The sequence below is a fragment of the Anolis sagrei genome, chromosome 2 (assembly GCF_037176765.1).
Source record: "Anolis sagrei isolate rAnoSag1 chromosome 2, rAnoSag1.mat, whole genome shotgun sequence".
Classification (NCBI taxonomy): Eukaryota; Metazoa; Chordata; class Lepidosauria; order Squamata; family Dactyloidae; genus Anolis; species Anolis sagrei.
This window is the reverse complement of record NC_090022.1, coordinates 206024232-206051156: the sequence shown is the minus strand read 5'-3', so window position 1 is coordinate 206051156 and position 26925 is coordinate 206024232. Positions and strand designations below refer to the sequence as shown.

Below are 26925 nucleotides of genomic sequence, written 5' to 3'. Positions count from 1 at the left end.
TTTAATAACATAGTATCCTGATACAGAAAACACAGATTTAGCAAAAAAACAAAAAACAAAAAAACAAAAACAAAAAAAAAACACACCAAAAAATCTTAGCGTTATCGTCATGTATACAGTACGGGTGGAAAAATTAATATTTGAACAATGGCTGAAACATTAATTTCTCAGGAGTCACAATCCTTAATAAGGAGAATGATAGGTGAGTGAGAATACTCACAGTACAGGATTTTTTATTCATTAAATATGCACAACAAATAACATTTCTGCTCAGAAAATATTATTTTTTGTGAAGAAAACCCCATGGGTTTTTTTTTTTGCATTTGTACTCAGAAAATCTTTTTCCTGTATAAAATTATTTTCTTGTACAACATTCTGCAATTTTTCCATGCAAGAGAGTTTTTTCTATGCAGAAACTTTCTGCACAGAAAATTCCACATGCATTTTTTGCATACAGTGAGTCCTGAAATGTAAATAATTTTCAAAAATTGCACCGTTTCATTTTTACCACTTATCTCACAGAAAGCGAATAAAATAATGAAATTATCTATTCTTCCATTTGAAAATAAAAATCCATTATTCACTTCACTATTATCTGCTGACTGGCAATATGTATTCATTAAGAGTTCTAATCTAGTAGAGCTCATTTACATACCCTTCCTTACACATGTAAGTGATGGTATTTCCAAAGGTAAAGTTGTTCCCAGTTACAATGGCATCTTTAATAACAGGAGGGAGATCACAAGAAACAATTTTGCATTCTGGAGGTAAACTGCTCCAGTTAGCTGTATCTTCACACACAAGCACAGAGGCTCCTTGCAAACTATGAGACAGATAAACATAAAAAGGACAATGATTGGAAGAGCAAAATGTGGTATTTTTCTCAGTCCTTTAATTGAAAATGAATCAATTGCATAAATCAATAAATCCAGGGGTATATATTTATCACCAGTCCATACTTCAGGAAATAAAGCCCAACTGCTCATTGGAGGGAAGGATAGTAGAGGAAAGGATTGAAAAATAATTTCAAAATGCTAGGTAAAAAGCCACTAACAACCCCCAAATATAGTCAGTTACTTCTGGGAGCTTTCTAACAAGTTACAAAGCCTTTTGCAAAAGTAAGTTTCCCAGCATTGGTCATTGAAACAGTTTTAAATTAATGTTTTTAAAGTGATTGTTCATTCATTTTTAATTTTTTGTGCTATCCAGTATTTTAAATGTATTTAGTTTTCATTCAAATTGGGAATCTTTGGATCCTGTTTGAGAGGAAAGCAGGATTTAAAATAAATGAATAAATATGAGACTCAAGGTGGCTCTTCATTTGTGCCTGAATGCAAGTTCTTACATTCTTGAATATAAACATGAGTTGTTCTATGCACACCAGATGCAATCAGCCTGCCTCCACAAATATATCATTTTCTTATATGCCATGGTTTCCATGTCACCTTGAATTATTGTGGCACATGAGCTGCGCTGTGTGCTGTTTTTTCAGTACCCAAATAATACTAACAACATGTTGTTCCAAAACTAAAGAGGGTACAAATGTATTAACAAGTGTTATAAAGCAAAACAGATCTTCTGCTAGAGTAGAGTGAGAAGACACATGCCAGGATTTTGATTAAAATAGTACAGGCAGCTTAGAACTCTAACTGGAGAAGTGTTACAAGGAATATTCCATATCAAAAAGTGATCAGAAGCTAATGACATTATAAGCCATGCCAGTTGCAATCACAATCAAAATATGCATTTTTTTTTACTTTGCATCATTGTAGTATACAAAGCTGTTCTCAGAAAGTACATTTAATGGAGGAGTATTTCAGAGCAATCTAGATGTTATAAAGCAGTATTAATTTAGAAGGAATTAAGACTTTGGGTTGCTGTGAGTTTTCCAGGCTGTATGACCATGTTCCAGAAGCATTCTCTCCTGACGTTTTGCCCACATCTAACCTCAGAGGTTGCCTGAAAAACTCACAGCAATCCAGTGATTCTGGCCATAAAAACCTTCGACAACAAATTAAGACTTTGTTGGCCTCCAAGGTAAAAACAGGAGTCTTTTGATCATACGATAATTTGCAGATTTTGTCTAGCAAAGCTTTTAAAACATAAAGATTAAAGAATGAATTATATGTTGGTTAAGATGACTAACTCCATATGAATTCTCAGGAGCATTACATTTACCCGAAGTACAGAATATATGTTAAAGATCCCCCTCCCCTAATTCCATATCTATTATTTTCCATGAGCATCTCTCTTAGTTTGTAGATACGTGTTTTACCAAAGTACATATTTGTAGCTCGTTTACCTGTACCCTGTGTCACAGGTGTATGATACATTTGAAAGGTATGTTGTGTCACTCATTACATATTTTCCGTTGTTTATTTTCACCGGATGGGGACATGTTACTAATTCACAAACTGGAGAGGAATTATTCCATTTGCCATTTGGAAGACACACTGCTTCTTCTTCTCCCTTCAAAATGTATCCTTTATCACACCTGCATTTAGGTAAGGAAGGGAATTATAAACATGTACAAACATATGGCTCATTTGTTACAGAGAAACTATCAGCACAATCAAGTGGCCACTCATCACATGCAGTATATTTAACATTTCCTGCACCATGATTCTAACTATGCTCATGTCTACACTAATCAATAAATCCATAGCCTGTCAGGAATAGAAATGCCAGAGGCAGCCACATGGACTATCCTGAATCTGCTGTGGTGGCAGATTGGGAGACAGGAAGATCACTTTGACCCTGCTGGATCATCACCTCACTTTCCACGTCACTGTCACTTTTCTCAGCCAGCACCACCAGGAAAAAAATGTAGGGAGATGACAAAGAGCAGTAACAAGGGTGACACTGGCACAGTCAATCCGCTTCTTCCTGTGCTGATAACCCCCGAGAAAAGTTGATGGCAGCAGAGTTCCATGTGGACAGTGGACCGGTCTGAATCAAACCAAACCCAGTTCCCACTCTGCCCCAAATTTGCGCAATACTCTGGAGCAAACTCCAGAGTTTTCCCCACCTTTTACTAAAATGGGACAAACCATATTAAAATAATAATAAGATAAATTAAGTAAAACCCATGAAACTAGGGCACCATAGACACTGCCATATAATGCTACTTGAAACTGCATTATATGGACAGAGCAGATACATGTAATGCAGTTCAAAGCAGTCAAACTGCAATATGTATGTCCTCCCTGACCATCTAATGCCATTTGGAACTGCATTATATGGGCAGTGTAGATGGGCCCTCAGCTAAAGCTATGTCATGAAGACAGCCAGGAGCAAATTTAGTTTGAGTCGGTGTTTTAATGCCCATGTAGAGGAGTCTCACATCACACAAAATAATCTGCAACTACCAGCTAAGGTTATAACTACCAAGGCATCCCAGTTTCTTAAATTCCTGAGCCATGTGCACTTCAACATGTAGGATGAGAACACAGATTATCATTTCTCCATTGGTCATTACTCATCTGATTCCAGTTACACAAGAAATCTAGGTTACTGTAGTTTGGAATCTAAAGAAAGAATATCCAAAATATGGTCTATTTGACAATGCTTGTTTGAGTTCATTGCTGTGGTTTTGGGTAAAAAGGTAAAGGGGATGGAGATCATCTCCATTTCTGGAGATGGGGCTCATCTTCATTTCTAAGCTGAAGAGCCGGCATTGTCCATAGATGCCTCCAAGGTCGTGTGGCCAGCATGACTGCATGGAGCACCGTTACCTTCTCGCACAAGCAGTACCTATTGATATGATTACATTTGCTAGTTTTCGAACTGCTAGGTTGGCAGAAGCTGGGGCTAACAGAGGAAGCTCACCCAGGTCAGCAAGTTCAGCAGCTCAGTGGTTTAACCCACTGCACCACCAGGGGCACCTTTGTTTTGCTTGTCATATATTAATAGTGTTAGGTGCATGCAGTCAGACAAATAATGTTTACTACTCTTATCAAGTACAATATTTTGTACCTTTTTATCTTATATGTTTTGTACAAAAGTAAAGTAAACTCTTCAAGATTATCTCAGTATTTCAGCGCTACAAATTATTTACAAGCCATCTAACAGAGGATGATTAAAGTATGCCAGTACTGACTGACAGTTGCAGAATTTCATATTTTCATGACACAAAGGGATCTTGTAGCACCTTTGAGATTACATGGAAGTAAGCACTCATAGTGTAAGCATTTGTAGATTCAGTTTACTCCATCAGGTGCATGGAGTAAAGCCTCTATGGATAGGAATTCATGCCAGTGGGGATGTGGGGAGAGTGTGAATATTAACAGAATTTTCATGAATTAGCAATGTACTGCACATTATTTTCTAGCTTGTGCAAAACTCCCAGTTGTTATTATTGCATCAACATCAGATCAATCAAACCTATTATCTCCCAGATCTTCCCATAAAAATGCAAAATGTATGAATTTACCATTTGGAACCAGGTTTCTTTCCGTAATTTTGAGAAAGTAGAGTTTAATTGTGATCTCTTCCCATTAGTGCCACATATTTTTGTCAAGCAAGACTTTCAAATGCACAATAATCTCCTACCTATAGATAACTTTGTTACCATAAGTAAAATTTGAGCCATCGACCACACCATTTTCAGGAACAGCTGGGATTCCACAGGAAATAGCTTAAAGAAAAATCAAAATGGTAAAACACTGTTCTGATTAAGCAATTTAAAATATTACCTGCTGGTCTTGTGCAAATCTACCACCCCAGAAGAAGAAAAAGGAAAAGTGGACTAAAATTTCATATAGACTAATTGAAGGTCAAAGACATTCTAGTTCTTCAAGTGTCATGGCATGGCAAAAGGGAAAGGAGACCTCAATGAGGAACAGAAAGCTTAGGATTATGGGCAGAAGTGCAAAAGAATGCTAGATATTGCCATTGAGCTCTCAAGAAAAACAGCAACAAAGATATCTACTGTACTCATTATCCTCTCACAGAATCCTTCCGGACAGCTAAACCAGGAAATCCCAATTGGATGGCCCCCAACAAGGGTCTGTCTCCAGGGGCAAACCAAGAATGGGCAACTTGGAAGTCCCTGAACAGATGCAGAAGTGGAGTGGGCAGATCAAAAGACAACCTGGCAAAACGGCACTACCGAAAAGAATCCTCCACCTTGTGCAACTGTGTGTGGAGCAGAAAAACAACTCCACATCTTGTCCACAATGAAAAGAGGAAGAATTCTTTAAAGCTACAGACAATGCTGTCGCTGTTGCCTGTTTCTGGTCGAAAAATATTTAGCCGCTTGTGCTCCTTCTATTTTTTATCAGTTTTATATTTATTTATGCAATGCATTTGATATGAAATAAAAATCCTCTCGCAATTCATGGATAACCTCTTTATCCATGAATTGGATATCCATGGTTTCACTTACCCATGCTCTAAATATATTATCTCCTAGAAGGAGCCTCTCCAGGTTCCCCAGTGTAATTCCATGGCATGCTTTCGGCCCAAGTATAATAAAAAATGTAGGGTTTATTATCCACTTAGAGGAAAGATCTTGGAGCATTTGCTCACAAATCAGGGGGTTGTACTGTACATTACAGGCTCTCTTCCCTCTATCTTTCTGTGATTTGTGTAAAGAATTCAGGGTATTATAGTCTGGAGAATGCGTGGAGAATTCATGCACCACAGTTGCCAGGCTCCTTTGTGATGAATAATATTGTTTGATTGATAAGGGCAAAATCTGGGTATGACCTTAACCAAATAGTCCCAGTGGCAGATAGACTAGCAACGTTATATCCTCAGGTTACCAAGACAAAACTGGCATCTATGGATGGATATTTGTGAATGCCTCATCACCATCATTCCTCAACCCTCCATATTCAATGGGGTCAGGGGTGCAGAACCCCCTGCCCAGCAAAAGTGGAAAAACACACAAATCAAAACTATTTGTGTACCTCAGAGAGCACCTATCAAGGAAGCACTAGGTCCTCTAGCACAACTCTGTGGTCAACGCCAAATGAACACTGATCACAAAGTCACATTGGTGGACCTAAAGATTCTTAGAGACCATATTAATCAAATTTGCCAGTGTAAAATCTGCAAATATGGACAGCTCATTGGAATCATCGTCGTCGTCATCATCAACATCATCATCATCATCATCAAGTTTTTCCTGGCCACTAGAATTAAACATTTCAAACATCTAGAAAGCAACTACAAGCATCCATAAAGCAATACCTTCACAGTATGGTATCAAATGATTCCATTCTCCAGACTCCAAACATGTAACTGTAGTCACTCCTTTCAGCTGGTAGCCCATGTCACATGAGAAACTGATTTCACTTCCAACACTGGAACTGGCTCCATGTGAATGGCCATGCTCAGGATCTCCTGGATGTTTGCATTTTACTGGTTCTTTAGAATCAGATACAAGGTAAAACAGAGCTTACTGACATGAGGTGTGGCTCATGTGCTTAAAAATGAAAACAAATCATGCAACATTTAAGCAGATAATGTGGGAAGAGAAAACGGCCCAGTTATAAGAGCAATTCAAAGAATAGTTCCATTCACATTCCCTTTACAGAGACTTCCACAATCCTGCAATAACAACATCTTGCACTCAGCATTAGTCTACATGATATGTTAAATACAAGTAACATATTTTATCCCACCCTCTTTTTTCCTTTAAAATAAGAGCACACAGCTTTTATCTGACTTGGGACCATTATATGCAGGTATGGGAGACTTAAACCTTTCTCCATTTAATTCTTATTTTAAGATCCCACTGAAAGGAAAGAAAAAGTTAATAGTGCAGTGAGGGAGATACAATTACAACCAGCTGAGGGAAGCATAAATCATCTTCAACTATGCTGGATACATATTGGGTCAGCACACTTGCTGTAGCGTTTTGGTTTTTTTTAAAAAAAATTAAATGGTAGGTAAAGGTTTCCCCTTACATTAAGTCTAGTCATGTCCAACTCTGTGGGGTGGTGCTCATCTCCATTTCTAAGCCGAAGAGCCAGTGTTGTCCATAGACACCTCCTAGGGAGGTTTACTGGTTCCTTGAGCATGAGCTCAGCAGTTGCCTTCTGGGATCCTCTCAAAGTTTTTGGGGTGTGGCTGGTAAGAGCAGGTCTGGCTTCATACCCCTTAGTGTGTGGTGGAAGGCTATGCTTGGGCTTTATACCCATGTGATATATGTGGCAGGAGAACGCAGAATCCTCTGGGGGCCACAAAAATAAAATACAATAATTGGATTCACATATGGCCTACCTCTGATGTAAAAGTATATAAACTGTTGAAAAAGTAGTTACGTCTAAATAAACCATCTCTTTTTTAAAAATCTGACAAAATTTCAAGAAAGTGATATGTTATTTCTTATGGAATTTTATAATTCACCTGCTGCTGCTTTACAATAATTAATTAATTGGATTATCAGAACAGGTTTTTCAATAATTACATGTTTTATGGAAGAAAGCAGTATTATTTAGCAAAGATTCCCATCCAACTTCAAATTGACATACATTTTCCTACTTATTCTGTCAGGCAGGAATACCGGGCTCTAAAGAAATGAGTATCAACAGCAAATGAAGTGTAGCCATAATGCAATTCTGCTGTGTCTATACAGAAGGCAACCTGGGGAAATCTCATTTGGCATTCCTGCCTCCACTACTTCATACCCTTGTCCTATTACCTGTACACTTCTTGCCATCTCCTTTATAAGGATGAATGCAGGTACATATATAGGAACCATTTGTGTTCAGGCAGGAGGCATGTGAGTCACAGTCTGAGCCAACTGCACATTCATCAACATCTACACAAAAATTAAAAAGGGAAAAAGCAACAACAGTTTTTGTTACTAACAATCACTAGAATCCCATATCATCATTTTCTTGACATTTCTGTCTGTATTCTTTCTGTATTCTAGCAGCATTTTCTCCTGATGTTACACCTGGCATCTTCAGAGGATCTTCTGAAGATGCCAGCAGCAGATTCTGGTGAAATGTCAGAAGAAAGTGCTGCTAGAACACAGCCATACAACCTGGAAACCACACAACACCCCAGTGTTCATAGTTCTCTCTAGAAAATAGCACTACGCATCAAATGTATTGCTTGTTGTCTGTTTCCTATAAATGGTCCCAGAATATGCACTTTTTGGATTAGAGCTCATTAAATATACAGTTCGAGGCTTCTTTTCTTTGTGTTCCCTTTAATGGTTAATTCCTAGTGGGTTTTTGTTGTTGTTGGTATTATTTTTCTCTTTGGTTGTTTTTTCTGCTTTGTCTCTGTTCATAATCTTTGCTCCTCAAATCTTTTCACACAGGGACATCCTGGTGCTCTCTTAAAAGTTTTCTCCTGTTGTCATTTTGTATCTTATTCTCAGAACTCCCAAAATGATGCCCATCCTTGTCCAACTTCTCCAAATCTCCAATTCAAAACAAGACGTTCTATGTGACTGTATGTCTTGGTCCTTACCACCAACTACACTGAAGTTAAGAAGCATGGAAGCACATTTACACACATACATCCTTTGCTATCTTTGCTTCTCACCTTTCAATGTCTTCCTTTCCTGCCTTCATTTTGATATAAATTTAAGACCACAAAGGATGTTGGCTTATCTTATGCTTATGTTATTCTCCAAAGTTTCATATGCACCAGATTACTAACAACTGTAGTAATGTCACTCTAATCCACTGGTTCTCAACCTGTCGGTCCCCAGATGTTTTGGCCTTCAATTCCCAGAAATCCTAAAAGCTGGTAAACTGGCTGTGATCTTTGGGAGTCGTAGGTCACAACACCTGGGGACCCACAGGTTGAGAACCACTGCTCTAGGTGGTCCACAAATTATAATGATTCAGGAACTCAATCTGTTGTTTCATACAAATATGAAGTTCCATACTGGAGACTAGGACGTGAAACAATGGCTTCAAACTACAAGAAAGGAGATTCCATCTGAACATGAGGAAGAACTTCCTGACTGTGAGAGCCATTCAGCAGTGGAACTCTCTGACCCAGAGTGTGGTGGAGGCGCCTTCTTTGGAAGCTTTTAAACAGAGGCTGGATGGCCATCTGTCAGGGGTGATTTGAATGCAATATTCCTGCTTCTTGGCAGGGGGTTGGACTGTATTGCCCATGAGGTCTCTTCCAACTCTTTGATTCTATGATTCTATGATACGACCAATATCTGTTAAAGACATTGCATGAAGAATGTACAAGGGCAGCAATTTATATCCTTTCTTTATTTATGGCATTGCTTTAAAAGGACATAAGAAAAACTTATCAGAAAGTACTAAATCAAACAGATGTGGAGATACAACAAAAATGCAAACATGTACTTTTACTTTTGTAAGCAATGCCGTGAAAGCTATTTTACGAAATTCAGTCTGCAATGTTATCTGAATGCTATTCAGAAATGTTTAGACTCACATACTTGGAAGAAAATGAATAGTGAGCAACATAAATATCCTACTGTCGAGATCCAAAGAAATGTATCCAAAACATTGCATCCTTGAAAAGGCTTTTAGCTTATAGGTTTGTAACAACAGTTTCCTAGACTGCACAATAAGCTGCCTTCGAAACTAAAGGTGACTTTGAAAAAGAATATGATATACAAGAGGTCTGCAACGTGAAGGGAAAATATTTTATAAATCCCTTTGGCGCCTACCAGATCCTCAGTGTGTTTAAACGTGATCTCTCAGCCACATCTAGTTTTGTGTTTGAGTCAACAAAGCCTTTGTGAGTACATAAATGAGCCCCATGATAACCATCAAATTTGCTTCTCAACTCACCAAGGCAAGATGGAGAAATAACATTCCAGCTTCCATTGTCTGCACAAAACATCTTGGAATCTCCCAGCAAATAATAACCGCTGTTGCACTGGTAGGTAACAGTGCTTCCTGCAAAGTAATCCTCAGCAGAATGAAATCCATTTTCTAGTGGCGGAGGCACACCACAGTTTATCCCTGTACTCAGACAATATAAGAATAAGCATATTAGGAGGTGAAATGTAATTGTCTAATCTAAGAAATATATTCTGGGATAGCCGTGTTGCCAGCAAGTTCTGAAGTTAAAAAGTGCTAAGGCTATGCACTTACTTTCACAGCGTGGAAGAGGTTGTGCCCACTGTCCTAGGTTTAGACAGTGCAGGACAGAATTCCCCATTATGTGGAAGCCTGGGTCACAAGAAAGGGTGATTTTTGACCCTGGCTTTAGATCGGTTGATGAAGTTCTTAGGTGAGGTATGGAGCCTTGTAAAGGTTGGCAATCTGAGAACAAAGAAACATGCACAGACAAAATTAGATAAATCTAGTGAAAGAACATTACCTCACTACCTCTGAGGATGCTTGCCATAGATGCAGGTGAAATGTCAGGAGAAAAATTGCCTCCAGAACATGGCCATATAGCCCGGAAAAACCTACAACAACCCAACATTAAAATAACAGGTCAACCAACCAAATGGCCATGCTGCATAGATTACATTTGCATATCCCCATCTAGAAGAGGAAGTATACCATCCTATAATTGTCATTTATCATTTCACTGTTAGGCAAGCAAGTTTCAGGGTGGGGGCGGGGAGATATATATCTATATCTTTATTTGTCTCACCCATTTAGCCCTTGTGAGGTAAAGAGATAGAATCATGAATGTAAAGGATTGGGAATACAATAATTTTGTAATGATTTCCAAATAAGCAACTCTGACTCCCGAACCTTTACTCTGATCACTCAGTTTTTTGGATACCAATCAAGTTGAAAGAGAAATGTTTTCTTGTTTCCCTTGAGAAAAGCATAAATTATTCCCTACCCATATGTTTAAAATAACATTTTACAAATAAAAAAAGAAACCAAGAGAGATTTAAAGTATTGTTCCAGGGGATGACTGGAATTCTTTCCTATTTGCCCAATCCTAATCATTACTTTTTCAACATCTGGATTCAGGAAACCATAAATATCTTGCCTGAGGTCCCAATGAACATTTACTACACAACAATGGAATTTAAAGAATGAAAACTGAATGTTCCAGTCATTAAATTATCAAATGTTTCTACGCAAGGCCAGTGAGCCATGGGGATAATTGTATTATATGTTTCACATGTCATAAGAAGTACCAATAAATACCCAGTACCGGTGATTTTCAAGTTTTCTTCTGGAATCTGTTTCTGTTAAGGGATCACTGTACTTATTGGTGATTCTGGCAGTCTGTTCATTACACACAGTTAATTTATGAGAAGTTTTAAAAATTGAGAAAAAGGTAAGGTCAATAGGTACAAGAAAATTTATTAACAGATTAGTCCTCCAGACTCCTGATATATTTTAACTCCTTTCAAGGGAGTTTCTCAGCCATTCCTGTTTTTTCCCACTAAGGCCCCTTCCACACAGCTGTATAAATTCCCACATTATCTGCTTTGGACTGGAATATATGGCAGTGTGGACTCAGATAACCCAGTTCAAAGCAGATATTGTGGATTATCTGCCTTGTTATTCTGGGTTATATGGCTGGGTTATATGGCTCTAAGGCACCTCTGAAACTCTTTCATTGTTTGCTAGGACTTTTCTAAACATATTTTGAAAAACACTGCACTATCATAAAATAAAAGTTCTAACCAGCACAGAAGATGCTCTTGGAATCAATCTTCACTCTTCCAACAACTCCAGGAAGAAAATCTGGCCAGGCCAATACATTGCCTTTTTGGAGTTCCTCTGGGCATGAAGTAGCCAGCAACTTCACCTTATAGTTGAAAAGAGAAGAAGTCTATATACAGACAACGTCCACCCAATAATGAGGGAAGGAATTGTATACAATGAAGACACAGTTGGATAAACCAAACATTTTAAAAAATGTAACACGGCTGCTGTAAACCAACTAATATTCTAATTGTGATTTCCTTTTGAAAAGCCGTCTTATTTGCTACAAATGAAGCAAAGAAAAAACCTGGACACTTTACCAGGTCAAAGTGACCATAGCTAGTTTTGACAGCTGCAGAAATGAGCAAGATGTTTTTTACTAGGAGGTGAAATTGATACAGCATTGTCCAAAGGAATGTTTGAAACAAAGGCACCAGAAATGAAATGCAATAAAGGGCTTATTGCTATTTTTCTCCCTGCTCAAATGAAGTTCAGTGTGGTCAGCTGCCTTTTGGGAAGCTAAGTTTAGCTACTAATTTATCTGTACACGTTGTTGTTGTTTTGCACCTTCAAGTTGTTTTTGACCTGTGGCAACCCTAAGACAAACCTATCATGGGGTTTTTTGAAAAGGGATTAGTCTTTGCCTTTCTCGGAAGGTGAGAGAATATGACTTCTCCAAAGTCATCCGATGCGTTTCCATGTCCGTGTGGGGATTCAACCCCTGCTCTTCAGAGTCATAGTCCAATGCTTAAAACATGACACCGTACTGGCTCTCATATTTGTATATATATATAGCCATATTTTTATACAATTTGTATGGTTAAAAAGTGTCTACTGCTAACGAGAATTTATTTAAAAGAACAAAACCAGGTACTATGTTTTTACCTGTTCAGGGGACAGAACATAACCCCAAATATTAAGTTGGCTAATTGAACCAACAAAAGACTCTGCTGGATTGAATCCTTCACCTCTTCGATCTTGCTCTTGTCCAAGCACTAGTGCACCTCCACCTATTCAAAAAAGAAAGCCAACACAAAAAGAAGCTTCTGAGTCTGATGAATGAAACCTGAATACAACTCATTGTTATTCTAATCAGTAAATAGAATAATGGAATATACAGGATGAATTAAATAGACTAAAGCACAGTTGATGTAATAGTAACTGGTGCCTGAAGTGGATGAGAAATGGTGTTCTACTCCATAACTTGTGGTTGATTGGAGAAAAAGTGTTGTGACCTACAACTCCCAAAAATCACAGCCAGTTTACCAGCTGTTAGGATTTCTGGGAGTTGAAGGCCAAAGCATCTGGGGACCCACAGGTTGAGAACCACTAGACAAGACAGTTGAATCAGCCCTGATTCTTGGGAAGAACAAAGAACATCTCAGTCTATAGCACTTATAAATAAAAGCAAGAATTGTAAATATAACTACATAAATACAAGAGGAGCCATACCAGGGATTTCTGATCCTACAGATAAGCCACTGCCTCCATCAGAAATCTTTCCATCAATATACACTCTCCAGGCTCCATCAAGACTTGTCCAAGTGACAGCAATATGATGCCACTTGCCATCATTCACAGAAGGGCAATCAGTAATACTCTCCTTCCCATTAACATAAAGAACCCACCTGTATTTATTAGAAAAAGGAAGAGAAAGGGAGAAAGGCATATTGAGTTGCATGTAAACATGTCCAATGGTTTAAATAAACCACTGGAAAGCAGATGTTTATTGTTGACACAAATATTTACACAGATATAAGAGTGGATCAAACTGTCTTACATGAAACAGCTCAGCTGTGCTCTAAATGAAGAAACACAAGCTTTGCCTGGTGCTGAGCTTGTACAACAGATTAAAAAGGATTTCTTTTACAAAAACAGAAAACACATGAAACTATTTTTTTCTTCTTTAGTGCTGATTCATTGTATTTGTCTCTTAATTTACTACTTCATTATACTGATTTTTAAATGTACAGTATCCTGAAATGTCTCACTAAAAGGAAAGTGTGATACAATTCTGTCTCCCTAACAATTAAAATAGACCCCGGTGCTGTCTCAAACAAAGGTGTTATTTAGACTGCAATCCCTGGTTCCCCTTGCAATTCTTAGTAGCTTCCTTTTTTGTCTTTAGTATTAGTTCCCCATTCTGCACCTTCCTATCTCATCTATGCATTATTATAAAATTTGAACCAAATAATTGTTTGTCAGTTACAAATGTGTTGTAGTCATATGCTTTTACTTTTTCTATCTCTGAAATAATTTATGTGTTCAAATATTCCATGTTCTGGATCCTTAAATCTTTATTCCCTTTTCTATCTGATACCATGATTTGTGGTGTTATATACTGACATTAGATTGAGAATTCATGTCCCAATATGTCTATACCAGGCATGGACAAACTTTGGGCCTTCAGGTGATTTGGACTTAAACTGCCACAATTCCTAACAGCCGGTAGGCTGGCTGGGATTTATGGGAGTTGAAGTCCAAAACACCTGGATGACTGAAGTTCGTCCATGCCTGGTCTATACCCAAATATATATCTATATTGCTGTAGGCAACCTGATATTTTGCATCTGTTTTGGACTATAACTCCCATGATGTATCATCATTGGCCAGGCTGAGGATGCCTTACAAACCTGTAATTCAAAACATTTGGAAGATACTAGGTTCGTTACTTTCATATATCCATTGTGATACACATGTAGATAAATTATATTATTAGCATAGCACAATATTAGTATTATATATTACTGTATTGTACTATACCACTATACTGCAATATTATTAGTAACTAGCCGTCCCCTGCCACGCGTTGCCCCAGTGAAGGGAGTTGGATTGGATGGCCTTAAGTATTTTCTGTTGGTCATGGGGGTTCTGTGTGGGAAGTTTACCCCAATTCTGTCATTTGTGGGTTTCAGAATGCTCTTTGATCGTTGGTGAACTATAAATCTAAGTAACTATAACTCCCAAATGACAAGGTCTATTTCCCCCAAACTCCATCTGTGTTTATATTTGGGCATGTTGAGTATCAGTGCCAAGTTTGGTCCAGATCCATCATTGTTTGAGTCCACAGTGCTCTCTGGATGTAGGTGAACTACAACTCCAAACTCAAGGTCAATGCCCACCAAACCCTTCTAGTGTTTTCTGTTAGTCATGGGAGTCCTGTGTGCCACATTTGGTTCAATTTCATCCTTGGTGGAGTTCAGAATACTCTTTGATTGTAAGTAAACTATAAATCCCAGTAACTACAACTCCCAAATGACAAAATCATTTTTTTTAGTGATGGTCATTCCTTGAGGTAGTAGGTGTCTTGTGGCCAAATTTGGCGGCCATTCATCCAGTGGTTTTTGAGTTGTTAATCCCACAAATGAACATTACATTTCTATTTATATAGATATTACATGTAATATAGCATAATTATTATATTATATTGTATCATTATTAGTATTATGTTGTATTACAATATCATGATCAATATTGTATTATATTGTATTACAATATTATGATCAATATTATATATACATACAATATATTATAATTATTAGAATAGTCCAATATTAGTATTATATATTACTATATTGTCCTATACCACTATACTGCAATATTATTAGTAATATTACATTTAATATCTCATATACAATTATTATATATTATTATTAGTATTATATTGTATTACATTATAATATTATTATCAATATTATGTGTATATACAATATATTATATTATTAGCATAATATAATATATTGTATACATTTTATTAGTATACTATTATACGTTGTGCCTTAAAACTTCCACCTCACTGGGAGTTTTTAATGGAAAAATCTAACCGCATTTGAATGTGTATGCTCTGCTAACATAAATATGCTTTTTAAAAACTTTTTTAAAAGGTTAAGACTACACAATCACAGTTACTATCCCAGAAGAATTCAGAGCCTCACAAGAATTCAAAAGATGTCAAGTTAAGTCTTGTTGCTGTTTCATATACCCATTGTAATCTGTAAGCAGAAATGCATTGTCGCTTCCGTTTTCCACAGCATAAGAAACTGGAGTCCCATAATTAGTCGTGTCAGAGGATTTCATCCAGAACGCACATGTAATTTCAGTTAATGAAGGGAGGACACTGTCAAGCATAACATAGCCATATATCCCAGAGACTTCAAAATCCAGATTAAATCTAGAAGACTGTTCTGCAACAAACAAGAAAAATGTTCATATCTGTTCTCTACATTTTTCTGTTTTCAGTGGCTTGCTTACAGATAGGCTTCTCCTTAAACAGAGAAATGAACATCTGAAAAGTTATGGCCTTTTTGCTTATTTTGGCCATGCTGAAAGGTTACTTTTAAAACGATACCATGGCATCTGTTCACTCTTAAAAGTCCTAATGTATTAGTATCGTATAAGGAGACACCTAACTTCGCTTATATAAAGAACTATGACTCTGTAGAAAGAAAATTACAAAGTGATAGTTAATGAATTCATCAGTCAGAAAAATGCCGAAGCAGAGCTCAGTACTCCAGTGCGAACATGAGTTGTCTATGATCACTGCTTCATTCCTACTACTTTACTATCAATATCACTATTGGGGAAGCAGTTTGGAGCTTGCTTTTTGTGTGTAGTATCTGAATGTGATTCATATTGTACTCAGGATCCAAGAATAGACTTTTTCAGTACACTAAATCTTCCTCTTTATTTGTGTTTCCTTAGCCACTGGAGACTTATCCCTTTGTGCTTGAAGGAAATATTTTTTAGCTGCTGGTTGAACTCAGAAAAAAAACAGGAAGGTTCAGTGTTTGACAGGTAGGTTTATGTCCCAAGTAGAAGAAGAATTGGATGTGTTTGCCTCTCTCGTTTAATTATATCTATGGACTGCTTGTTTTACCCAAAGTGGGTAATCAATCATGTTAGCCCATCTTGGCAGAAACTACAGTCCTGTGATACCCTGCAGGCTTAACCAGTTGACTATAGCATGGACTTTGGTGGACTACAGGCCATTTTAATTTTGTTATTGCTTTGAGCTGCTCAAAAATGTATTATTAATTAGATGTAACTTCCTTCTTTTACTTGAAGGAGGGAAAGATAGATTTCTTATATCAATAAAGATAAAATATCAATCTCTGTGTTTAAGTACCATTATTATCTAAACTTGCCATTGAAAATCCTACTATATCCATGGAAGCTGTCTGATATCAGTTCAAGATATTTTGCTTAGCACTCTATTTGCTTATACTTTGGTCCTGTGTACCTGTTTCACACCTGCTGCCTGTAAAGCCAGGAGGACATTTACAAACGTACGAGTTCAAGGCATCCACACAGGTTGCTTGGTTCATACAGGGATTGGATTCACACTCATTGATGTTCACTTCACACTGTGACCCTCTGTATCCTGTGACACAATGACATCTGTGAGCCAAAAAACAAAAACACTACTTATTTGTGCAATTAAAACAGTGACAGACTGCTATTCATACAATGCAAAGAAGTTTAGCTACGTGATATCAAGGACAAAAGCATAAGAGCCAAATGTCAACACAGTCTGAGCAAACAAATTGGAAAAAAAAACAAAAAGAAAACAAAAAGTCAATTGATAGGTTTAAGCTAGAGTTAGCAAACTCTGCCAAGCACCATTTTTTTAAAGCATTCTTGATCTGGCAACTCTAGTCCCTATGAATCAATTTGGGATTAATACTTAAAATGTGCAGGATATGGATCCAAAATGCATCATTGTTAAGTCCATGGAAGCCACATTATTAAGTCCATGAAAGCCACAGCCCAGCCCAGTTGTTTCTAACATGGGGTTTCTGGATATTGAAGTCCTGGACACTGTTGCATATGCAACTATATCTTCAGGGAATATTGTAACCATGAGATAAAGTAGGGAAAGTGAGGACCAAATATTTCTACAGAATGGTAGTGTTTATGGTAGTGATGGCCAGTAGTTTGAATGGGATGGTGAATTCACTCTGGGATTTAATCTGAACTTCAAACAAGTTATTCAAGGTAATAAATACTATTCCCAAGATTAGATCAGCACCTTGGATAGTTCCTTTAGAGTTCATGCTAATTTTGGGGGAGCATTTGTAGTTCCATTGGCATGGCAGTCACCTGCCTTCAATGGTTTGAGGCTTAATAGAATTTTATTTTAGACTAAATCCAGTCAAGACATATTTTTGGGTAACTAGAGGATGTTTAAGAAACATATACACTTATTTCTGGAGCAGATATGAATAACATTGTTAGTGTTGCCAGATCTCAGGCCCTAGTCCCGAGTTTCTAGTTTGCTTGAGTCATGTGTGAATTTGGTGGGCTCAGCTCCTAGCAAGAGGAAGAGCTGTGTGCAAATCTTCAGTTTAGTTATTAAAGCAATACTTTGCTAACACTTACAAGGCTTGATTTATTGCTGCTACTTGAGCAGACTGTTCCGGAGGGGGGGGGGGGGTATGTATTATTTGAAATAGCTTTGTCCTGTCCTTCCAGTTACACTGGTACTAGGGTTCATCCTTTACTCTGCTCTACATCTAACATCTAACTAAAAGCAAGACAAAGTACTCTTCTTGTATTTGAGAACTGTCTCTTTAGCTGAGAGTTCTGTATTTCGAGGAAAATATGTTATCTGTCTGTCACTGTGCTTATTTGAATGACCAGCTGTGGCCAACTGTAGTTAATGCATAACATGTAATAATATCACTAGCACCAGTATCTCAATTTTTGGCCTGTAAACCCCAGGGCCTGAGATGATCCTGAATTGACAACTAAGGTTTTGAATATCATTACTGAATGATGAAGCCCCTCAGCTGACCTGTTATATAGTGCATTACACACAAAAAATGATTTTGTTCACCTGTAGCCATTGATACCATCTTTGCACGTGGCTCCATTTTTACAAGGTCTGCTCAGACATTCATTAATGTTTTTCTCACACAGAACACCAGTAAACCCAGAAGGGCACCTGCAGAGGAAACTTCCAATCTGATCTTCACATGTAGCTTTGTTTAAACAAGGATTTGAAAGGCATTCATTTATTTGTGTTTCACAATTAGTGCCTAGAGAATAATATAAGCAAATTAGATCAAACATTAGAAGCAATAAAATGCACAGAGAGGAAAGGAACGAAAGAAATAAAATAGTCTTTTCAGAAAACACTGATTGATTGAATACATTAAAAAAACACACAAGGCGTTCACTGTAACAGATTGGCTTAGGTGTACAGCAGATGCTATAATCAATTTTGCTGACATGTTAAATTAAAGTTTAAAACCTTTAACAATCTGTAATTTTTCATAAAATTTATCTTTTGTTTATAGAAGTGAGACAGTGTAAAATGATGAATCCTATGCGTTTCTCAAAATGAAAGAGGACGCCTGGTCCGCCCATTCTTTCAATACTCTGTGGATAATACAAAATTCCTTGAAGACTGTGTCAGGTTGAAAATATCTAAAAGGCAGGTTCCTATGAAGGAAAAATGGCCTACAGAGCTTGTTACACCTTATAGGTGTAAAATAATATATAAACCTCTTATTCCAGTGTCACCACTGTTAAAGGCACAGAAACAAGGACCAATTTTAAAAGTTAGTCACTGTTGATAAAAACAATGCAATTCCTTACCCATGAATCCTTCTGTACACAAGCACTGGTAAGAATTGATATCATCAACACAGACTGCGTTATTCAGGCATGGATTTGAACTGCATTCGTTTATATCTTCTTCACATAGCAAGCCTTTAAAGAATTGTGGTTACAAAATATGTTAGAGCACATACATAGAGTCCTGCACACTTGCAAGGCTAGATATGCAATGGTATTTCCTTGGAACACTGAAATATGTTCTCCAAAGTCAGCACTAAATAATGTTTTTAAACCTATTCCACTGATTTAAGCAGGAGCATCCCTGACTTATTCCCTCAATTGCCAGCCACCATGCGGTCATTAATATTTTGCCCTCTTATTCACAAATTCAGAAATCAAATGGCCACCACCAAACTATAGCAGGACTTCAGAACATGGGATACCCCAACCCACCAGACTTGATAACTTCTTGGTATTTTGCAATGACAAGCAAGCAATAAAAACAATGTCCACTGAGCCCCACATGGACTACATTTAGCTATTGTGACAACAAACTGTACAACAATACTTTGCAGTGTGAATGAACTTGTTATATAGGCAATCTTGCAATATGATGTATCTATTTTCTCTGACAGGATTAGTTGACTATCCTAATGCTAAATTTAAATGCTAAATAATGGTATAGGTATTTTTCTTAATAAATACTGGATGTACACACTACTATCGCTCTTCTCTTTCTCTGGTGCTTTCATGAAAACTAGATTAGAAAAAAATTATTCCATTTTTAATTAACAGCAATATTTTCAATAAGCAAAAGACTGTGAGTAATACGAACAGTGATTTATGAACATGTTGGATCAGAAATTAGAATCAGATCTTGGCTTGTTTTTATAAATCATAGTTTAAATCAGGGGTATGCAACGGTCAGGGGTTTGGGGCTTCATTTGCACCCCAGAATCCTCTAGGATTCAGACCCACCATGCATTCCTTGATGCCTGAAAAAAGCCTTGTGGCATCCTTTACCACCACTCCCACAGATATTGAGGAGTTTCCCATATTTTGCTTCTCTTGAGCTGATCCCCCCCCCCCACCCAAATGGTCAATTTCCAAGGTCCTTCCTGTTAAAATAAAGGGCCTCTCCTTATGGGTGGTGGTGCTACAGGTCTGTGCCACCCCAAACCGCCTTGGTTCTGTGGTTTGTATTTTCCCTACCCTTGGTTCACCCTCAGTTTACACTAAGCACAGTATGTCACCTTGAGATATAACAACCAACTATGTTTAGTTCAGAAACATACACAGCCATTTTTTATTTCTTCCCCATATTGTCAAAGTACATTTAAGTCATGCTAATGACTGGCACAATTTGGCTTCACTGGCAGCTTTGCTTCCCATGGTTGATGACCTCTGCAGGGAATTACATGGGTGATTCTTCATGTTCTAATCAACTTATCACCATCAGTGCCAACACACTGTTTTTCAACTTTCATACAGACTTGAAACTCATCAAGTGCCATGCTGATCAAATGGTAATCAAATTATCTATTTTCTCCCATTCATAAAGAAGGGTTCCCGGTTGATTTTTCTCTCCAGTGCTCTTTGTTAGGCCTCCGTCAGCTGTGCTATTATGAAGCAACAGTGTGCTTTACAGTGTAACTTCCTGGCATGCAGACTACCCAAACAAAGAACAGCAAATAGGCTGCATGCTGGGGGCCTGGAGGGGCATATGCTGAGATAGGTATGCTTGGACTGCACCTCAGACAGTTTATTTAAGCCTCAATCATTCATCCAGACAATTTTGTATAATCAAACTAGGTAAACACAAACCATCACATTATGCTTTCTGTATGTTGCAATGATTTTACGTATATATTCCCCCCTAGTCTCCTGAACATTCTGAAGGATTTCACATCGACACACTAATAAGAATCAGCCTCTGCTTGAAACAGAAATCCATAGAAGGCAATTGTAAAGATGAAACTAAATATGACCCACACACACTTTTTTAAAAGTATGAAACCTGGAGTTGATGCTTTAAGTTCATTGTTTGTCACCTGAGTAGCCTGGCTGGCACTGGCAAGTGAATGCTGCAGTGCCATCCTTGCAAATCCCTTTGTTGAGACAGGGGGATGAACTGCACTCATCAATGTCCTTTTCACATTTTAAGCCTAAAATACAGTCCAAAAAGGGGGGGGGGCACAAACACACACACAAAGAAAATGAAATTATATTTGGATTACTGAGAGCAAAGAAAGGCAAAACATCAAATAAATATAAAGTATAAAAATAAATAAAATTATATTTTTATAACTTAAAATTGTTTGGAATGAACCCATGAAAACAGTCTGGATGATAACTAGGGAGTTATGAGACATGCAATCTGATTCTTTCTATTCCTGTACAGAAATATGTCCCACTGAAAAATCTGACTATTTATCTCAGGCCACTTCTATCCCAGGATCTGATCCCAGGTTATCTTATTTGAAATGGATTATGAATCAGCACTGCCAGAAAACCTGAGATAAGCAGATATTCTGTTATCAGATCCTGGGATATAGGGACTGTGTGGAGGGTCCTCAGAAAAGATGGAATAGCAAGGATGGGGAGAGTCCAAGTTTGAAGGTTTTTCACTGGAACTTTGACAACCTTTGTTGGAGTCAGACGCAAACAGACATTTTGATTTGAAGAATTTTGAGTTGAGGAATTTGCTTTTACGGAGCATCTTGACAAGGCAGAAACAGCAATGCAGATCCAGAGTAGGGTAATTCAAGTCAGCATTGCTGGAAGCTATATTCCATACCAATAGTTCTCAATCTGTGGGTCCTCAGATGTTTTGGCCTTCAACTCCCAGAAATCCTAACAGCTGGGAAACTGGCTGGGATTTCTGGGAATTATAGGCCAAAACACCCGGGGACACACAGGTTGAGAACCACTACTCTATACCCTGAAACCACTCTGGCAGCTAAATGGCAGGTGCATGGCCAAACAGTGTTTGAATTTGTTATGTGATGATCTGCCAATGATGGTATCAATTAGGCACAAAAATGGTCAACACTTGGCACCTGAAGTGATGACATCCAGAGTACAGAGGGAGAATGGGGAAGAAGAAGAAGGAATCACTCCTCCCTTTCCCTACTTCCTTTTCCAATCATGAAGTGTGATGGTAGTGTAACCAACCTTGGCTGCTTTCCGAATAGGAAAAGCTTACACATGTCAAAAGTCGCAGGTTATGCTGGAGTTTTGGGAGAACATTGGAGTATCCCAAGACACCTGTTAAAGTGGTTCAAGTCTGCATTAAGCAGCTTTGGCCTTTATTACACCAAATAATCTCTTTGCACCATGCAACCATCATGGAGCTGATTTGGCCCTCCATGAAATTAAAGTGCCAGTGAAGGTGTACCCTTAGTAGCAGAACCGATATGAAGTCACACTATGTTCACTCACAAAAGTCCATTCAAGCTTTCTACACTCCAGTATTTAATTTTGGGCAGAGAATACTGTTTTTCCCCTATTACCAATCTACTCTAAATCTATGAAAATACAGGCTTTGATTCTAATGGAAGCTCAGATGCCACCCTCCCTGCTGATAAGCAAAAATCTTTTTGCTAAGTGACTTTTTGCAAACTGACTGGCAGTTGAAAAAAATGGATTTTAGCAAGGTAGGAGTGCATATTTCTATATGAAGCACTTTAATTTGTCTGTGACTTAATGTGATTTTTGTACTCTCAGATTTGCTAACGTTTTTGTGAAATGTTTTGAGAAAAAGGTGGGACATAAATAAAATAAGTGAACAAAATAAAATAAAATAAATTTCCAAGAGGTATGCCTGATGCTCACCCCAGATATATAAAACTGAACTATCAACAAACCTGTTGTGAGTAAAATTATTGGCATTCAACTACACTTATTTCTGAGCACATATAGGACTGTACCAATAAATCTGAGGCCCATCAGTGTGAATGAGACAATATTGACACAAAGCCTTATATAGTTCCTACTACAAAGTATAGTTTTCATCCACAACTAAAGAAAAACATGAGATAGTGATGAGTTTAAAATCATTGACTGACAATTCAAAATGTGCATTTTAACAACAACTATCCCAAACAAGCTTCTTCACTGTATCAGCATGGCAACAGTGTTATTTACCTCCATATCCAGGTGGGCATATGCAGATGTATCCACTTCCTACTTGTTTGCAAGTCCCACTGTTGTGACACGGTTGAAGGAAACATTCATGGAATGTCTGTTGCTATGGAAAAAACACAATTTCTCTCAAAAATAAGGCAGAAAAGACAATCACATCTATAAACAACGAACTAATTCAGGCACCCTCCACATGTCTTTAACTACAATTTGCATAATCCCAGATCAACAGCTGTGCTGTCATGTTTGTAATAAGTATAAAAACATTTTGATTCAGAACACTAGTGGGTCATTCACTGGACTACAGTTTGGAAGACCAAATTAAAATCTTCACTTAATCAGGAAAATCACTGAGTGAGCCACCTTTCTTTTGGCTTAACTATCATGACAATATTGCTATGAGAATAAAATGAAAGCATATGTAAAACACATACATACATGCACACAATCTGGGGCAAAAGTGGGATAAATATGATGATGATGGTGGTGAAGATAGCAAATGAAGAAAACAACTCTTTGTTATCATTATTATTTATTTATTACTCACACAACATACTTTTCACATATTTCTGTTAGAAAATTAGTATTTTTGAAAATTATTTTTGTTCTTGCCTGGCTGCTGATTTTGTATTCCTTGCTGATATTTTCTGGAGCGACTGGCAGGGCTACACTCTCCTCTGCTGCAGAGAAAGTAGAGCCAAAACCTAAATGGGATTGACATGAAAGCAGCTGTAAAATTACATTTATAAGATTGTTGAAGGAAATGTTGTGAAACAGTCAGGGACATAATGCAATTTTATATTAATTACATATTCAGTTTAAGCAGAAGCATCCAACAAATAAAAGGTGTCTTACAATAACTCAGCTCAAGTCACATCTAGATTTGTCTTTGAGTTGAAACCTGGGTTGCAGAATTATTGGGAACTACTTAATTATTTAGGGTTAGCATTGGTAAATCCGTGTATTCAAATTAAAATCCATTTGAGATATTTAAAAAGGAAAGTTGGCTGATTAACAGCAAACATGCACACTGATTAGAAACAGTAATCCAATCTAGTTTGGCACTTAGTTCAAAATACAACTCCGTGAATTTTTTTTAGTCCAAAGTCTTAGTTTCTACAGAATATTGCCAATGCAACCTTAGTTAAAATAAATGAGGTTCTTGAACCAGTAAAGAGCTTTGGCAATGTCCATCTACTATAAGAACTTAAGGTCCCTGGATTTTAACAGAATTATGCAGCCCTGCCAGTTGCTCCAGAAATATCACAAATATCTTGAGGCACCTGAAAAGTGGCTACAGCCTACACATTTTTATGCACAATAAAACTTATTAGTCTTTGAGGTGCCACAAAAGTGAGAGAGAAATGATGAAGAAAAAGGCTTAAGTTCCTCCTGGAACTCTAACATGTACACTGGTTGTCTGTTTCAGAAAATCAGTAATTGTGAGGAGCAAATATTACCTTCCATATCCCTGATTTGTATATTCAATTATTTGTATTGACTACTCCATACAAACTAAAGCTCTAAACTGATTAATGCCAAAGAAAAAAAATGAACTGCAATATTGACGGAGCAATACAAAATCTAACATGAAAGAAAACATTCTGCAATGTTATTAGTGCCAATCAAGCAAGTCTCTCAATAATAGCATGTTAATAGAGCCACGCCGACTGGATTAAAAATATAAGAAGAATGGTCTTAGACAGAGGATGGTTCATCCTTGTTGCATTAAGACATTCAGAAGGATGAACTACTAATCCATTCAGACATAGGATGCTTTGGAAGCTCCTGAAGTCCTATTGCCTATTGACTCTCTGCTGTACATAGTTGTCCCATTATATAACGAAATGCATTATGTAAGATGAGCTGCTGGTTCTTCTCTACCTGGTCTGTTCCATTTCTCCTTAAATGTGTGAACATTCACCAGAAAGAGAGGGAGAAGACAATCTACCATTCCTACAGCGGACCTTCCATTGTTACTTTTGTCACCAATACATTTCATCCTTTAGAGAAAACAACTTACTTGAGCAGTCTGTTATAGATCTAGCACCAATCACTGTGGTAGTCCCATAAAATGGACAAGACAGGCAATAGGACTTTCCTGGGTCTGGTTGATAGTAGTCCCTGGGGCAAGGGTGGCAAGGCATTAAACCTGAACGAGAGAATTCTCCAGCTGGACAAGGTACTGTGAAGTGTAAAACAAAACCCAATTAGTTACTACTGTTCTCATCCAGTCACATAAATATTTCTTGCACAAAAGACCTTCAATGGTGGACACGGTGAGGCAGAAAAAAAGAGTATAGAGATTTCACTGCTATATTAAACAGCTGACCCTTTTTAGAAATTTTATGGAGATATATGTTATGCAGGAAGGATTCTGCCAAATCTCTAATATATGCAGATGAATCCAAGGACCATAACTTTATTCTCAAGAAAAGTACTGTAAAGCCCCTGAACCCTGTGATGGCAACAAATTCAGCTCCACTGGTAAGACAAAATGCCCTGATTGACTCCCCTAGTTCTGGATACCCTTGCTCTACATATGGATTTCATGTAGCTCTATTGTTTACTTAGAAAATTATGTACTTTATAAAGAAAGTAGAAGAAAGACGTGACCACATACTGCTGTTCAAAAATATTTGAGCTATGCAGGGATCTGGAATGTAGGGTTATTCTGCACAATGTTTAGCAACATGCCTTTTTCCAGGAATTCAGATGTCACAAACCTCCACATGCTGATACATCCACAGCTCCTCTTTTGACTGTTGCCATATTTTCTGGGCAAGAAATGCATTGCTTCGATCCAGTTGCTGGCTGATATTTGCCAAAAGGACATGATTCACAAATCTCAAGGCCATTTGGTGAATAGGTTCCAGGTTTGCACTGAGCTGATTATGTAAGAACAATACATCAGAATTGAGCAACATGTAGCTTCAAATATGCAGGTAGGCCAACAGCCAACAACCCAATTAGTCAAAGGCAAAATAAGCTATGAACGAAGTGTAATTGGCTATTTATAAACCATCAGGATCATATATCAGAATGGCTTGCAAAATACAATTAACATGGACCATCTATCACTGCATGTTTAGAAGTGTTTTATGTCTCCATATGAAAAATATACTCTTAAACGATAAAAATATACTCCATGTTTGATAAACTCTCACCTTTACATTCTGAAACACTTCTGGAATGGAGATATTCAGTGTAGCTAGCAGATGGGCAATTCTTACACTCTAGCTGTCCTTCTTCATCCTGGTAAGATCCAATCCAGCAACTTTCACATGCATGATGTTCCAGGGAGTAGTATGTACCCAAGGGGCAGTTAACTGTAATTTAATCAGATTAAATGTGAAATAAAAGATTGGCCATAGAATATGAAAATAAGACCTTGATGACAACTGCTTTTTTATTGGTAGAGTTTTCTAATAGCAGATGACAAGATAACTGTTTGTGTAGGGGAGCGTCCAGCCCAGAGACTTTATCATTTGGTCTGGCTTTTAGTCTCCCACCCAAATGCTAACCAAGTACTGACTCGAATCTGATGCCTTTAACAACTCATACAAAAACTGAATCTCATATGAAGATTAGGGAAAATACAGTACACAGAAAAGACCCCAAGACTTGGTGATGCGAACAT

The 26925-nt window shown here is 37.6% G+C and overlaps 1 protein-coding gene across 2 annotated transcripts in view; it reads right to left on the bottom strand.

The window, feature by feature from the left end:
- The window catches only part of SVEP1 (sushi, von Willebrand factor type A, EGF and pentraxin domain containing 1), a 127122-nt gene that overhangs the window by 29648 nt on the left and 70549 nt on the right, over nt 1–26925 (bottom strand). The window contains exons 17-36 of one of the 2 annotated variants that reach the window (XM_067464352.1): nt 26453–26614; nt 26012–26173; nt 25309–25470; nt 23898–23989; nt 23289–23391; nt 21194–21307; nt 19182–19295; nt 18418–18619; nt 16822–16979; nt 15565–15766; nt 13035–13210; nt 12468–12592; nt 11562–11685; nt 10053–10223; nt 9747–9920; nt 7652–7771; nt 6196–6372; nt 4552–4636; nt 2303–2494; nt 656–823 (exon numbers count right to left, since the gene is read on the bottom strand). In XM_067464352.1, the coding sequence (XP_067320453.1) occupies nt 656–823; nt 2303–2494; nt 4552–4636; nt 6196–6372; nt 7652–7771; nt 9747–9920; nt 10053–10223; nt 11562–11685; nt 12468–12592; nt 13035–13210; nt 15565–15766; nt 16822–16979; nt 18418–18619; nt 19182–19295; nt 21194–21307; nt 23289–23391; nt 23898–23989; nt 25309–25470; nt 26012–26173; nt 26453–26614 (2983 nt within the window). The remainder of the gene's footprint in view (nt 1–655; nt 824–2302; nt 2495–4551; nt 4637–6195; nt 6373–7651; nt 7772–9746; nt 9921–10052; nt 10224–11561; nt 11686–12467; nt 12593–13034; nt 13211–15564; nt 15767–16821; nt 16980–18417; nt 18620–19181; nt 19296–21193; nt 21308–23288; nt 23392–23897; nt 23990–25308; nt 25471–26011; nt 26174–26452; nt 26615–26925) is intronic. The other variant, XM_060762511.2, reaches the window with a different exon arrangement.